Source organism: Colossoma macropomum, unplaced genomic scaffold (genome assembly GCF_904425465.1).
Source record: "Colossoma macropomum unplaced genomic scaffold, Colossoma_macropomum, whole genome shotgun sequence".
Taxonomy (NCBI): Eukaryota; Metazoa; Chordata; class Actinopteri; order Characiformes; family Serrasalmidae; genus Colossoma; species Colossoma macropomum.
In genome coordinates, this window is record NW_023494784.1 from 35,453,954 (window position 1) to 35,465,984 (window position 12,031).

A 12,031-nucleotide genomic window follows, 5' to 3' on the forward strand; every position below is an offset into this window, starting at 1 on the left:
CGTAAAAACTGCACACGTGAATGCCAGCTCACCCTCAGAGGTTCATATTTACCTCCATGTTGCGTAATCATCACTGAAGGTGTAGTAAACTGTCTGCTTTTTGATGATAGCATATATTGGTACTGTACATTGTCACAACAAACCAAACCTATTTTTATTACTTTATTGATTTACATTTACATGATACCATCCACAACCACACAGACAATCACAAAGAGCTTAATGTGGTGTGCTGTTTGCGTAGGAGGTTTGTTTTCGTTTGTCTGGGAAAGTTGAGTGGACCTGAGACCAGTATCCAGCTGAGGGAGGGAGTCAGCTGGTGGGAGTAGAAAAGGGAAGAGAAGGAACAGATGCTACACCTCCCTCCACAACCAATCAGTCCACCTCAGGGGCCGAGGGCCAAAGCTATATCAGTTCCCGTCCTTTAAACAAACAGATTTAAACCACAGACCACCAGGAGGAGAAACACCACTGCAGTTTATCTTGGATTTAAGGACATTTTATTCAAAAAGACCCTAATCGTTCTACTAGCATAGTGTAAGTTATGTGCATCTCTTTTTATTGTTACTAATCGTAACTGATGTCATACACTTGTTTTATTTGTTCAGCTGTAACTCAGTCCATCTTTGTCTTTCAGAGGGAAGCATAACTGCAACCATGGCACCAATTCTGCTCAACTGCATGGGACAAGAACACAGTGAATATATAGAGTAAGAAGTCCTCTATTCCTCCTCTCCAACTTAGATGTGCAGCTTGTTCAGCTGCTACACTGGGACTCTTTCTAGAGCAGATGTCATATGTTGTCATGAGTCATCATGACAGATTGTGTTCAGTGATTTTGTCATGATACTATTACTGGTAATTGACATCACAGAGGCCATGAGGTTTAATGTCATGACAGCTTATGTAATGTGCTATTTGTTTGCTAAATGTACTCTAGTTACATGTTATAATATCAAACATGTGTCAAACATATGTCAATGTTATGTAGCAGAGATCAAGTATAATATTACCCATATTTTTTATGAGAAACATGTACATAGGCCTTTAACAGAGGATACTTCTGTATTGTGCTGTATTCGTATTGTGTTCTTAAAGCAGTTAAATCAATCAAGACATGTCTTTCATCCTAATTTTTCCTTTTAGTGTTGATCTGGAACTACAAGGCTAATGTAGCTAACATGTAATGGAAGCTTATATTCCAACAATTAGCATTACATTTATCTATAAAAATTGACTGAAGTACACACAGAATTCTATACTTTGCCATGCAATGTACTTTTGTCTGTTTTTATAGATAACAGTGTGTCATATCGTCTCAGAAACCACATCATTTGAGATTCCAACTAGATGCAATTTGAGGCAACTTTGTGATCACTTAGGCAGGCAGTTGGGTGGGGTTTTACCCGATTGACTGCATTAATGATGTTGATTCTAATTACAAGCACTTTAATACAAGAGCATGTTTTCCCATTAACGTAGGAAAACTAAGATGTTCCTCTTTCAAAAATGCATTTAGGTGTTGTGGTTCTGTGTTAATATCTCATGACTGAGGTAGGTGTGGTGACATTTGACACAGCTGTTGTTTCCCCCCAGGCAGGAGCAGTATGTGAAAAACCCACACTTGGACACCATGGAGGAGGACATTCTCTACCACTTCAACCTCAGCACCAAAACCCATAATCTGCCCACCATGTTCGGAGACACTAAGGTGGGTGTAGAACTCAAAGAACCTAAAGGAACCCAGATTCCACAACCCATAGAGCACAGAGCAAGAGAATGAGATTCTTAGGAAAATGACTCATCAGTGCATCAAAAAAGCTTAAATTTAATTAAAATATGAATGATCTATTTTGGTATAATTCCGAAATATTAATTATTAAAAAAAAAAAACAAGTCACAAATGTGACTAAAGGAATTTCTGTAATTATACCTATTTTTTTATAACATTTTTTTTGCCCCATCTTTCTAAGGAGAGTTTTTTGTGTTTGAAAACAACATGAGAATTTTTATTTTGGCTGAATGAGAACACACTTTGTTGAACACTTCAAAATTGATGCTGTCCAATCACTTGAGACTGAGATTACCAATGCATTTTCACACAGAGCACTACAGAAGAGAGGAAGAGGGAAAGTACAGGGACCATGTGGAAGGGGCTTGTGTCTATGTAGAATGAGGATTAACCCGACCTCTTGTCATCTCCCTCTCTCTCTGTTTGTGTCTCTGACGGGGTGTAGTTTGTCTGTGTTGGGGGCAGCGCCAATAGGATGAGATCTTTCGCTCAGTTCATTCATCAAGAGCTGGAGCTGCCTGGCAATGTGGACGACATCAGAGACATTTGTGAGGGAACTGACCGCTACTCCATGTACAAAGTGGGACCTGTGCTCTCCATCAGTGTAAGAGAAAACTTCTATTTGTGTTTGTGCGGTGGAACAGTCTCACTGGACCTAACATTCAGTCTGCCTTTTTACCCAGTACACTGAAGTTTAGCCACTTACTGCATGTTGCAAAGAAACAATAACAAAGCATTTTAAATCATTATAGCACCAGATCTTTATTTTCTAACTTTTCGTAAGGAAAATCAACCCTCTGGGCCTTTTTAAAGTAGTTATTTTGGCTTTTTAGCCATAAAACTCTTATCAGATAAACTTATTTTCCTAGATCAGGACCCTTGATAGCATCAATCAACTCATGACAGCATATGGCATCTGTTCATGTCAGGATTATGTTGTTGTCATGCAGCAGGGTTTAACCTCTTTAACCTCTTCCTGCAGCCCCCCTAGTGGCCATTCCACCGGCAGAATGGAAATCATATTTTAAATTAATTTAATCTAATGCAATATTGTATCCCTTAACTCTGTTATAACGTTAACTAGGACACTGTTCTCTCTCTATGCTTGAAATGTTGTGAATCTGCATTGAGGGGCGAAAGTGGGGGGGGGGGTGAGAACCTCCTACTGTGAAAAAATGCACACCTCTCCACAAATACACACTTTTTTAGTATAAGTTCTTTAGTATAGATGATCTATGTAGAACCATTAACACTCAAAGAACCCTTGTGTTGATTAAAGCGTTCTTTGCAACTTAAAATAGTTCTTCAGACTGATGGAGAATATGCTGCAGATGGTTCCATATAGAACCTTTTTGTAAAGGGTCCAATATAGCACCAGAAAGGGTTCTTTTATTGTTACAAGCTTGACATCATAACCATAGTTGATCGCTTTTTGGTGCAAAATAGAACCATCTGCAGCATATTCTCCATCACTCTGAACCCTTTCATGATGCAAAGGACCCTTTAATCATGCAAATCATGCTATATAGAACTATTTTCTTTACTAAAGAACCCTTGAAGAACCATCTTATTTAATGGTGTACAAACATAAGCTTGTAAACATGAAACAAGGAAAAAAACTTGCTTTTGGTTTTGTAAATTCTATGTTTTACAACAGAATATACTCCATCTATATTATTGAAAAATGCATAGTTTAACTGAGAGAAACAGGCAAACGTTGCCTTTTATGGTTACTGTAAAAAGGAGTGTGATGTGTGCATTTTTGACTGATTAACTTCATTCTTCAAGTGCTTTATGCCAGGGTGTTATTGTCATCATGGGTTGAATGACAGTGATTGACAGTCCTATCCTATCTCTGTGCAGCATGGCATGGGCGTGCCCTCCATCTCCATAATGCTTCATGAGCTCATCAAGCTGCTGTACCACGCCCGCTGTCGTGATGTCATCCTCTTCCGCATTGGAACCTCTGGTGGAATCGGTATCTAACTTAATGTTCACTTTTTCAGTTTGTTAGCCACACTGCACAATACAGAGCCACAGTCTTTCCAGGAGGCCTGATGTATTTACTTAATCTAGTGTGCCGTTAATGCGAATCGCACAGCTTCTGCACTAATTACAACTGGTGTGGGAAATGTACTGTATCAGACTTCACTGTATACAAGGAAAGAAAGATGTGATGCCTCTATAAATTCTAGAGAAATGTAATCTTTTAAGTTAGCACTTTTAGGTCATTTGACTTTAGGTCATTGAGTATCAGGCTGCACCTTTTCATTGAGGTTACCTACTTAGATTTGAATATATACATTTGAATGGATTAAACGTGTTGGGGTCAGTGTTGATGGGTTACGTGTAGCAAGCCAGGCTTTAGAGTCACACAGAAGGACATGAAGGTACCCTACAAAGCCATGAATATAATCTTGTGTGTGTATGTTAAGGTCTTGCCCCGGGCACAGTGGTGATCACTGATAAAGCAGTGGACTCGTTCTTCAGGCCCCAGTTTGAGCAGGTGGTTCTGGGTAAAGTGATCATCAGGAGCACTGAGCTGGATGAAGAAGTGGCCAGAGAGCTCCTGCAATGTTCAACTGAGCTGCCCAACTTCCCCACGGTCATCGGAAACACTATGTGCACTCACGACTTCTATGAAGGTAAAGAAAAACCCTGTAATGCAGGAAGTTTATCATGTAGCATATGGGCTGAAAGTTACTCACATATCATCACTGTCATAGGAGAACTTCCTGTCTCAGAAATGGTAACTTCACACAAGAGAGAAATAAACATTCTTAACTTCAATATACAGAAAATGTACAACTATTGGTCCATTTCTATTGGTCCAGATGATTCAGCCTCTGCACAACGTATTGTATTGTGTATGAGGTGTCATTGACCACTTACGGACTTTTCAGTATTATTCTTTTCATTAATTGTATCTCAGTGTTTTATTTATATCTGGGGTCTATCTATTGTTGATTTTTATGGATTTTTTCACACTGAATCCTTCACATTGAGTATGAAGCACTTTTTTAAGAAGAAGAAATCGCTCAACTCAAAGAAGGAGACACTGGGTAATGGCCCATTCTGCTAAAAAGTTCAACATAGAACATTAGGAATCCACTGACTCACAGAAAGTATAGGCTGTGTGTTTCTGTGGACTTTGAGTCAGCCTCAGCTTGGAGGCCTAAGCATACATATATAGTGGGCTCCAAAATCTGTGACCACTAGAGGAAATGCTTTGCGTTACTTTCTAATGTAAAGTTTTTCATTACAAATTATATCATCAGTATAACAATTGGTCATAACATGGACATTCGAAGAGGCTCATGGGAGGCAGTCATCCCCAGTAAAAGGGAATCATTGTTGTTGTTTATTATTGTTATTTATTTCAGTTGTGGGTATGTGTTATTCCGTGTAGTGATGTGGGTTTAGTTAATTGGGTTGAGTGTCTACCATAGAGAGGAGTCCTATGGCTAAAAGTGACCTCCCCACTATTTTGTCTGGTTTTGAGTGGCCTTTCTGTTCCTTTATGTTCGTTTAATAAAGAGCATTTTACAAGCAAAAAATGTGGCCTCACCTGACTCTTCTTCTGATCAACATCACTTTCTCTTTCTCCCCAGGGCAGGGCCGACTGGATGGTGCTCTGTGCTCGTTCTCCACTGAGGAGAAGCTGGAGTATCTGAGGAAGGCTCATGAGGCTGGTGTCAGGAATATCGAGATGGAGTCCACAGTATTTGCTGCCATGAGTCGTGTCTGCAACCTTAAAGGTACACTGAACTACTTTCCTCAGCCTTGTCATTAAGTCATTACAATCACTGCATGCTTCCGACAGGGAAAACTGTTCAAATGTTATTCAGAAATTACAGGCTTGCCACAGATTTTAAGTGGTGATGCATGTTTAGCTTTCATCTGTGAAACTACAGATGCCACTCAGGACTGTAATGCAATTTTTTCGTTACGTTATTAAGGTAAGTGAAACCAAACCTACTCTAAACTAGTCACACTGGGCTTCTGGGGAGTGCTTGATCACAACATTTCAGGGCTATTCAGGGCCATGTGTTCTGCACATTAGATCCAAACGCAAACATCTGCACTAGATTTCACTCAGCCTTCTTGGCTCCCCAGGTGAGCGTATGGTAAATAGGCTGCCAGGCACTGAAAAGCTGGAGAATGCTTTTAATGATGCAGACGACTGAGCTGTGCAAATACACTTCAACGAAAACCATTCTCAGACTGTTTCAATACTATAGCAATTATATTGTTAGAAGTATACTGTGTGATTTAGAATAACAAAGTGGTGTAACTGTCACTTCACTTATTTACAGGTAATTGGATTCATGCTTGCCCTTTAAAAATCAGAGACAGAAGTCTAAATGCAAGATTGCTTAAATAGATTACTTAAAGAAGAGTGTTCCAAGTAGTTTTGTGAAGATTATAGCGATTATTTTTAGATTTAAAGGAAAGAGGACATTGCTCGATGGTGTGGAAAGAAAGTTTCTCTTAGTTCTCAAGATATCTAAAACAAATTGTGTTCCATAATAAATACATTAATTTATTACAGATTTAATATGTTCATTTCTTTTGGAGTTGTTGTGAGAAAATGTCACACACTGCAGCTTTAATCAATTTACATTAAATGATGCATAAATTCAGCGAAACTGTCTAATTAAATGAGCATGCTGTTAAGGTGTTAATCAGACTATTAATGTGTTTGTGCAGCTGCAGTGATCTGTGTGACTCTGCTGAACCGGTTCGAGGGGGATCAGATCTCCACACCTCATGATGTTCTGGTGGAGTACCAGCAGAGACCCCAGTGTCTTGTGGCCCACTTCATCAAGAAACGCCTGGGACTTATCGCCTAAATGCTTTCAGCTGCGTCTGATTATCAAAACACATTCACTAACAACCAGCTGTGTCTGATCATCAAAACACATTCATCAAGAATCAGCTGTGTCTGATCATGAAAACACATTTACCAATAATCAGCTGTGTCTGATCCTCAAAACACATTCATCAAGAATCAGCTGTATCTGATCCTCAAAACACATTCATCAAGAATCAGCTGTGTCTGATCCTTAAAACACATTCATCAAGAATCAGCTGTGTCTGATCATGAAAACACATTTACCAATAATCAGCTGTGTCTGATCATCACAACACATTCATCAAGAATCAGCTGTGTCTGATCATGAAAACACATTCACTAACAACCAGCTGTGTCTGATCATCAAAACACATTCATCAAGAATCAGCTGTGTCTGATCATGAAAACACATTTACCAATAATCAGCTGTGTCTGATCCTCAAAACACATTCATCAAGAATCAGCTGTATCTGATCATCAAAACACATTCATCAAGAATCAGCTGTGTCTGATCATCACAACACATTCATCAAGAATCAGCTGTGTCTGATCCTCAAAACACATTCATCAAGAATCAGCTGTATCTGATCATCAAAACACATTCACCAAGAACCAGTTGTGTCTGATCAGCTAAACACATTCACCAAGAATCAACTGTATCTGATCACCCAAATTCCCATGTGTCAAACACGATGTCCGTGGGCCAAGTAAGGCCTGTGGCACAATCCTATTCAGCCTGCAAATTTATTTAATTTAATTATCTATTAATATTAGTGCATTTCACCATGAGCTGCACTAATGCAACGTAATGTGTGCTCCCATCCCCTCCCCAACAATGATCTTGCCATTGTAGTTTGGGATATTTTGAATAAACAATGGCCTGGGATCATGGCAAAATGTAAAGTAAAAATATAATAAAAACACAGCTGGCCCACGGATTTGTTGAGATTTTTTAATATGGCCATTTTTGTAGTTGAGTTTGACACCCCTGCCCTAATTCTTTCATTAAGAAATGTCTAAGAGTGCCTAATTTGGCTTTTTACATACACAAGTTCCCCAACTCCAACATGTGCCATTCAACTTGATAACCGGTTAGCAGCATAAGTTAATGTAGAGCTCTAAGTTCTAAACCAGCGGTCACCAACCCTGCTCCTGCAGACTGATCCATCTGATTATTGCCTCCAGAAGTCTTTGATTAGCTGAATGAGGTGTGTTGGATTTGGGTTGGGGGTGAAACCTACATAGTAGACCTGCAGGAGGAGGTTTGGTGACCACTGCTCTAAATGCAGTGCTGCGGGACTACAATTCAACATCGCTGACCTAGATACATTAGACCTTTTCTTCTTTAAGAAGAAACACATGGGCATCATCATTCAGAAACTAAGAACACTTAAGAAAGCCTGGACACAAACTGTACGTGAAAAACTTATGCTAGTGCTGTGCTTTGACTTCTGTACAGTGTAAATAGAATTTCACTTGTCTGTATTTGTATTTGTATTATTTAACACAGATGTTGCTCAGATGGACGTTGACTCTCCATGCTTTGCTTATGAATTTGTTATGTATGTATTGTGTTTCTAAATGTGCAGAACAAATGTACTTTATAAAATATTTCTTATTTGATGTAATATGTGAAAAGAAATACATGTAAATGTGCTTTGTGAATAAATATAGTCTTAAAATATGCTTGTTCTTCTTTGGACAGAGGTCTGCAAGGATTAGTTTGGTATGAGAACAATATATCATGCATTCTTAACTTGGGTGGTCAAGATCTGACCCATGAATTTCATCATAAATGTGTAGTGCACCTTTACGGGTCAAACAACTCACAACAGTTTGAATCCAAACTGTATCCACTCACATTTTCTCTTCCAGTGCACTTTGCCAGCCACTACCTGCTTTTGTTTATTTTTATTCTGTAACATCATTAATACTTGCACTACGCTCTCTAATGCATCTCTATTCAAAATTTCAGTCTTTCAGCTATGCAATAAAGGCTCCAGCAGAGGCAAAATAGCAGAGCTCTTTAAAAGCCCCTTCAACAGTAATGGAAACATTTACATCTCCCACTCTCCCATGATGGACGTAGGCAATAAAAAATTCACATTTAAAATGAATATTTAATTTTTTAGAGCAATATACAGCAGTACATTTTAGGGGAAAATGATCTTTTCTCTTTCTGGCTGTCTCCCTGTACTCGTTTGAGGGCAAACGTCTGGGGCATCCTGGTTTATTTTGCTGTTTTTGGTTCTGTGCCTGGGCTGGATGTGAAACATTAACAAATCTGTCTCAAGGCCTTGGCTTGCATTAACGTTAACTGTGCAGTTAGGACCTGAGGACGGTGGACTCTGTGTCCCTTCGGGGAGGCTTTGGTGGCCGGATCTCAGAGAGGAGCGCTCTGGCGTAGGGCGTGTGGTGGAGGCCGGCCGTCCTGAGCGCCTGCTCTATACGCACCCTGGGGTCAGCCACAATCTATAACACACAGTGTTTGGAACAACTGATCAATAACCATATTGATAAACATAGTGCACCCATGATTAATGTACTTACCTTGTTCATCTGCACAGGCGTGAAATTGGAGCCTGAACCCAACCTGTACCCGTGACCCGACCCATCCAGGCCTAACCGGTACCGCTAAATTTGAAACCCAAACCAAGCCTGAACCCGTTTGCATGAACAGACACAGTTTTACAGTGCTTTGCTTTGTTACTTTGATGTGTAGATTGACAGAAAATGAACTGAAAAAATGCACAAATTTTTCTGAAAGCCTTTTTTTCATTGCTGACACTAAACTGTTGCAAGGAAGTAGGGGAGAGCGAGGTTGGCCGGCACAGGGGTTGGTTGGTCAGTAGGGGGAACTCTCATAAAAATGTAACATAAAAATGACTGCCCTCTTGACCAGCATTGATTCATTTTGTCAAGAGCTCTAAATGCTATAGTCTGTTAAGGTCTGTAATAAAAAATGATTCCCTGAGTAAATACAGTAGTGAAATGCTTTAAAGAGAGATTTTGAGTTATCGAAATTAGTAGAAATAGCATGATTTGAATCCCATTGATAAGTAATGAAAGCTACCTAACATGAAGTAAATAGAGAGCAGTGTTCAGATGTGGGTGGGCTTGTTGGCACATTGATTTTGGGGATGATTGGCCCAGGTTTCATCCTCCTCAAGTTCGTGTCACAAATATATTTTATATTTTATGCTGCACACATACTTAATAGCATACTAGTCTGTAGATAAATCCTGTGTAGGTACACCCACTATTATTCTTTCATCAACTTTATTTCTAAATCTTCATTTTTTTATCTTTGTTGGTGATAGCCTAACTCTGAGGTACACCAAGGCTTATAGATTACTGCAGGAAAGGGTTACAGTTAAAAAAACTGACTAATGAGCTGAAAGTTAAATCCCCAGCCACACTGGTTGAGTTCTAAACTTTGTTTTCCCACATATATGATTTTATAGACTAAGTGTATGTATCTATTATGTAGGAGCTGAATCTAAAACCAAGTTTCAGTTCCACTATTCATGAAATCTGCTGAAAAACATGTCAGTGGAAGTCAATTCTGAGCCAGTGATGAGTTGAATAACCTCAGTATTGATCCACACTGATTTTGAAATTATCCTCTAAATTGATTATCCATTTAACCTAAAAAATTTTGTGGGCAATTCTCCATCAACCTCAGTCAAAATCAGTCACTTATTACCACTCCTGATCTCACATCAGAGGACATGAACCTGAAACTCTCCTCATTATGCAACAGACCATAACAGCCATGTGTGGCCTTAACATAGTGTACCAATATTTGGCCTTGGCCCTTGGCTGTGTGAATATTCCAGTATGGAGTCATCACCTTAGCTTTAGTCAAACATTCTTACGGCTATTTAGAGGATTTCAACATGACCGAAGCTAAACATTCAGAGTTATGGGAGGCAAAATGTCACATTTTGACCCGTTTACATGAACTCAAGGTTGAAAGAGCAGGTTTTGCAACATGCTTGACTGAAAAAAAGGCTAAAGTTGATGCACTATTTGTCAAAGTGCGCAGTGCTAACTGTTTGTGTGTATATGCGTGTATATGTTCTTTTAGCCCTGCAGAGCCATATGCATGCAAAGTTTTGCACTTTCTCTGCTTCTGTAAACCTTATTCAGACATTAATAACTAACTGATGAGTTGAATATAGTTAAACAGAGCTTATCAGCAAGGACAAACACCAAACTGTGCAGCAACAACGTCCAGGACTAGACAATGAGAGCCTTGATGTTTAGCTGCATGATTTGCATATGTGTGCACTGAAATATGTAATGCATTCTATTTACTCATTCATGTGGAAAAACAATGTACAGATTTGAATCCATTAAATTTGATGCATTTTTAGTTTGTTTTTGTGCGTTTATGTTACCTGTGTATCTGTATATGTGTGTAAGTGATACAGGGGTTTCTGCAGTGTAAACTCTTCTTTCTCAGGCTGAAGATGGATTCTCCACGCTTCGGTTTGTCCCATCATCCTCTCTGGGTCTGCTTCTGCCACCACAGCAACCTGCAAAAACACACATAAAGAACTGTATCAGAGACCACTCAAAACAGACATTAGGTACAATTTACTCATTTTTAACCTTTGGAAAAAAGCAGACAACATATGTTTAACATAAAATTACACAGATGCCTCAACAACAAAATATAACACCACATTTCTCAGTATTTAGTGTGCCCACCCTTTAACTTTATTATAGCTTCCATTCTTTTTGGGAGACTTGCTTTCAGCTTTTTAAAAAACACCTCCAAAGTTCAGTCTCAGAAGTTGGTTGCATTTTCTGCTTCTCACGATCCGAGTAATCCCAAACATACAGTGATGTTGAGATCTAGACTCTGAGGTGGTCAGTCCATTGTTTATTGTTGTTTGATGGTCTACATTGTAAAAATGGCTCATCAGATCAAGCTTAAAAATTACTTCAAGTAGTAACAAGCAATTGAACTAGGTTTATTCAACTAATAAAATAACTGTTCAGTATTTATTTAGGTTGAATAAAACTAGTTAATTTACTTGTTACCACGTGATTTTTTTGGGGGGGTTGAACTGACGAGCCTTTTTTACAGTGTACCAGGTCTTGCATATTTGTTAGGAGTCCCACTTTTTTAATATCTATTAAGAATTTTTTAAGCTCTGGTTTCGAAAACCTTTGATGTTCTTTGATGCTTCCTTTGATGTTTTAATTTCCTTTAAAGTTCTCCTTCCTTATGCACATGTGATTATCTTACTTGTAAACTCAGAAATATCTCCTGAAAAAAACTGATACCTTATACTTAATGGTCATTTTCCTCATATCTCCATTTAGTAGGTTTTGTCCTTTTCCTATAAAGTTACCATTTTGGAGATAAGAGA

The 12,031-nt window shown here is 38.8% G+C and overlaps 2 protein-coding genes across 4 annotated transcripts in view; one reads left to right on the top strand and one right to left on the bottom strand.

The window, feature by feature from the left end:
- The first annotated feature begins 347 nt into the window (after positions 1 to 347).
- On the top strand, positions 348 to 8,331 carry upp2 (uridine phosphorylase 2). Of its 2 annotated transcripts, XM_036570185.1 has the most exons (9): positions 348 to 537; positions 638 to 710; positions 1,597 to 1,711; positions 2,238 to 2,396; positions 3,656 to 3,770; positions 4,228 to 4,437; positions 5,404 to 5,550; positions 6,503 to 6,677; positions 6,982 to 8,331. In XM_036570185.1, exons 2-8 carry the CDS (start codon positions 658 to 660, stop codon positions 6,643 to 6,645), a joined length of 942 nt encoding a protein of 313 aa, XP_036426078.1. In that variant the 5' UTR covers positions 348 to 537; positions 638 to 657; the 3' UTR covers positions 6,646 to 6,677; positions 6,982 to 8,331. The 2 variants fall into 2 exon arrangements, with proteins under 2 accessions (XP_036426078.1, XP_036426067.1); XM_036570174.1 differs by having other exon boundaries at positions 6,503 to 8,329.
- A 416-nt stretch (positions 8,332 to 8,747) lies between these two features.
- The window catches only part of LOC118807946 (coiled-coil domain-containing protein 148-like), a 95,158-nt gene continuing 91,874 nt past the window's right edge, over positions 8,748 to 12,031 (bottom strand). For both annotated transcript variants that reach the window (XM_036570163.1, XM_036570155.1), the window contains exons 15-16: positions 11,051 to 11,188; positions 8,748 to 9,119 (exon numbers count right to left, since the gene is read on the bottom strand). In XM_036570163.1, coding sequence (XP_036426056.1) covers positions 8,973 to 9,119; positions 11,051 to 11,188 — 285 coding nt within the window. In that variant the 3' untranslated portion in view covers positions 8,748 to 8,972. The remainder of the gene's footprint in view (positions 9,120 to 11,050; positions 11,189 to 12,031) is intronic.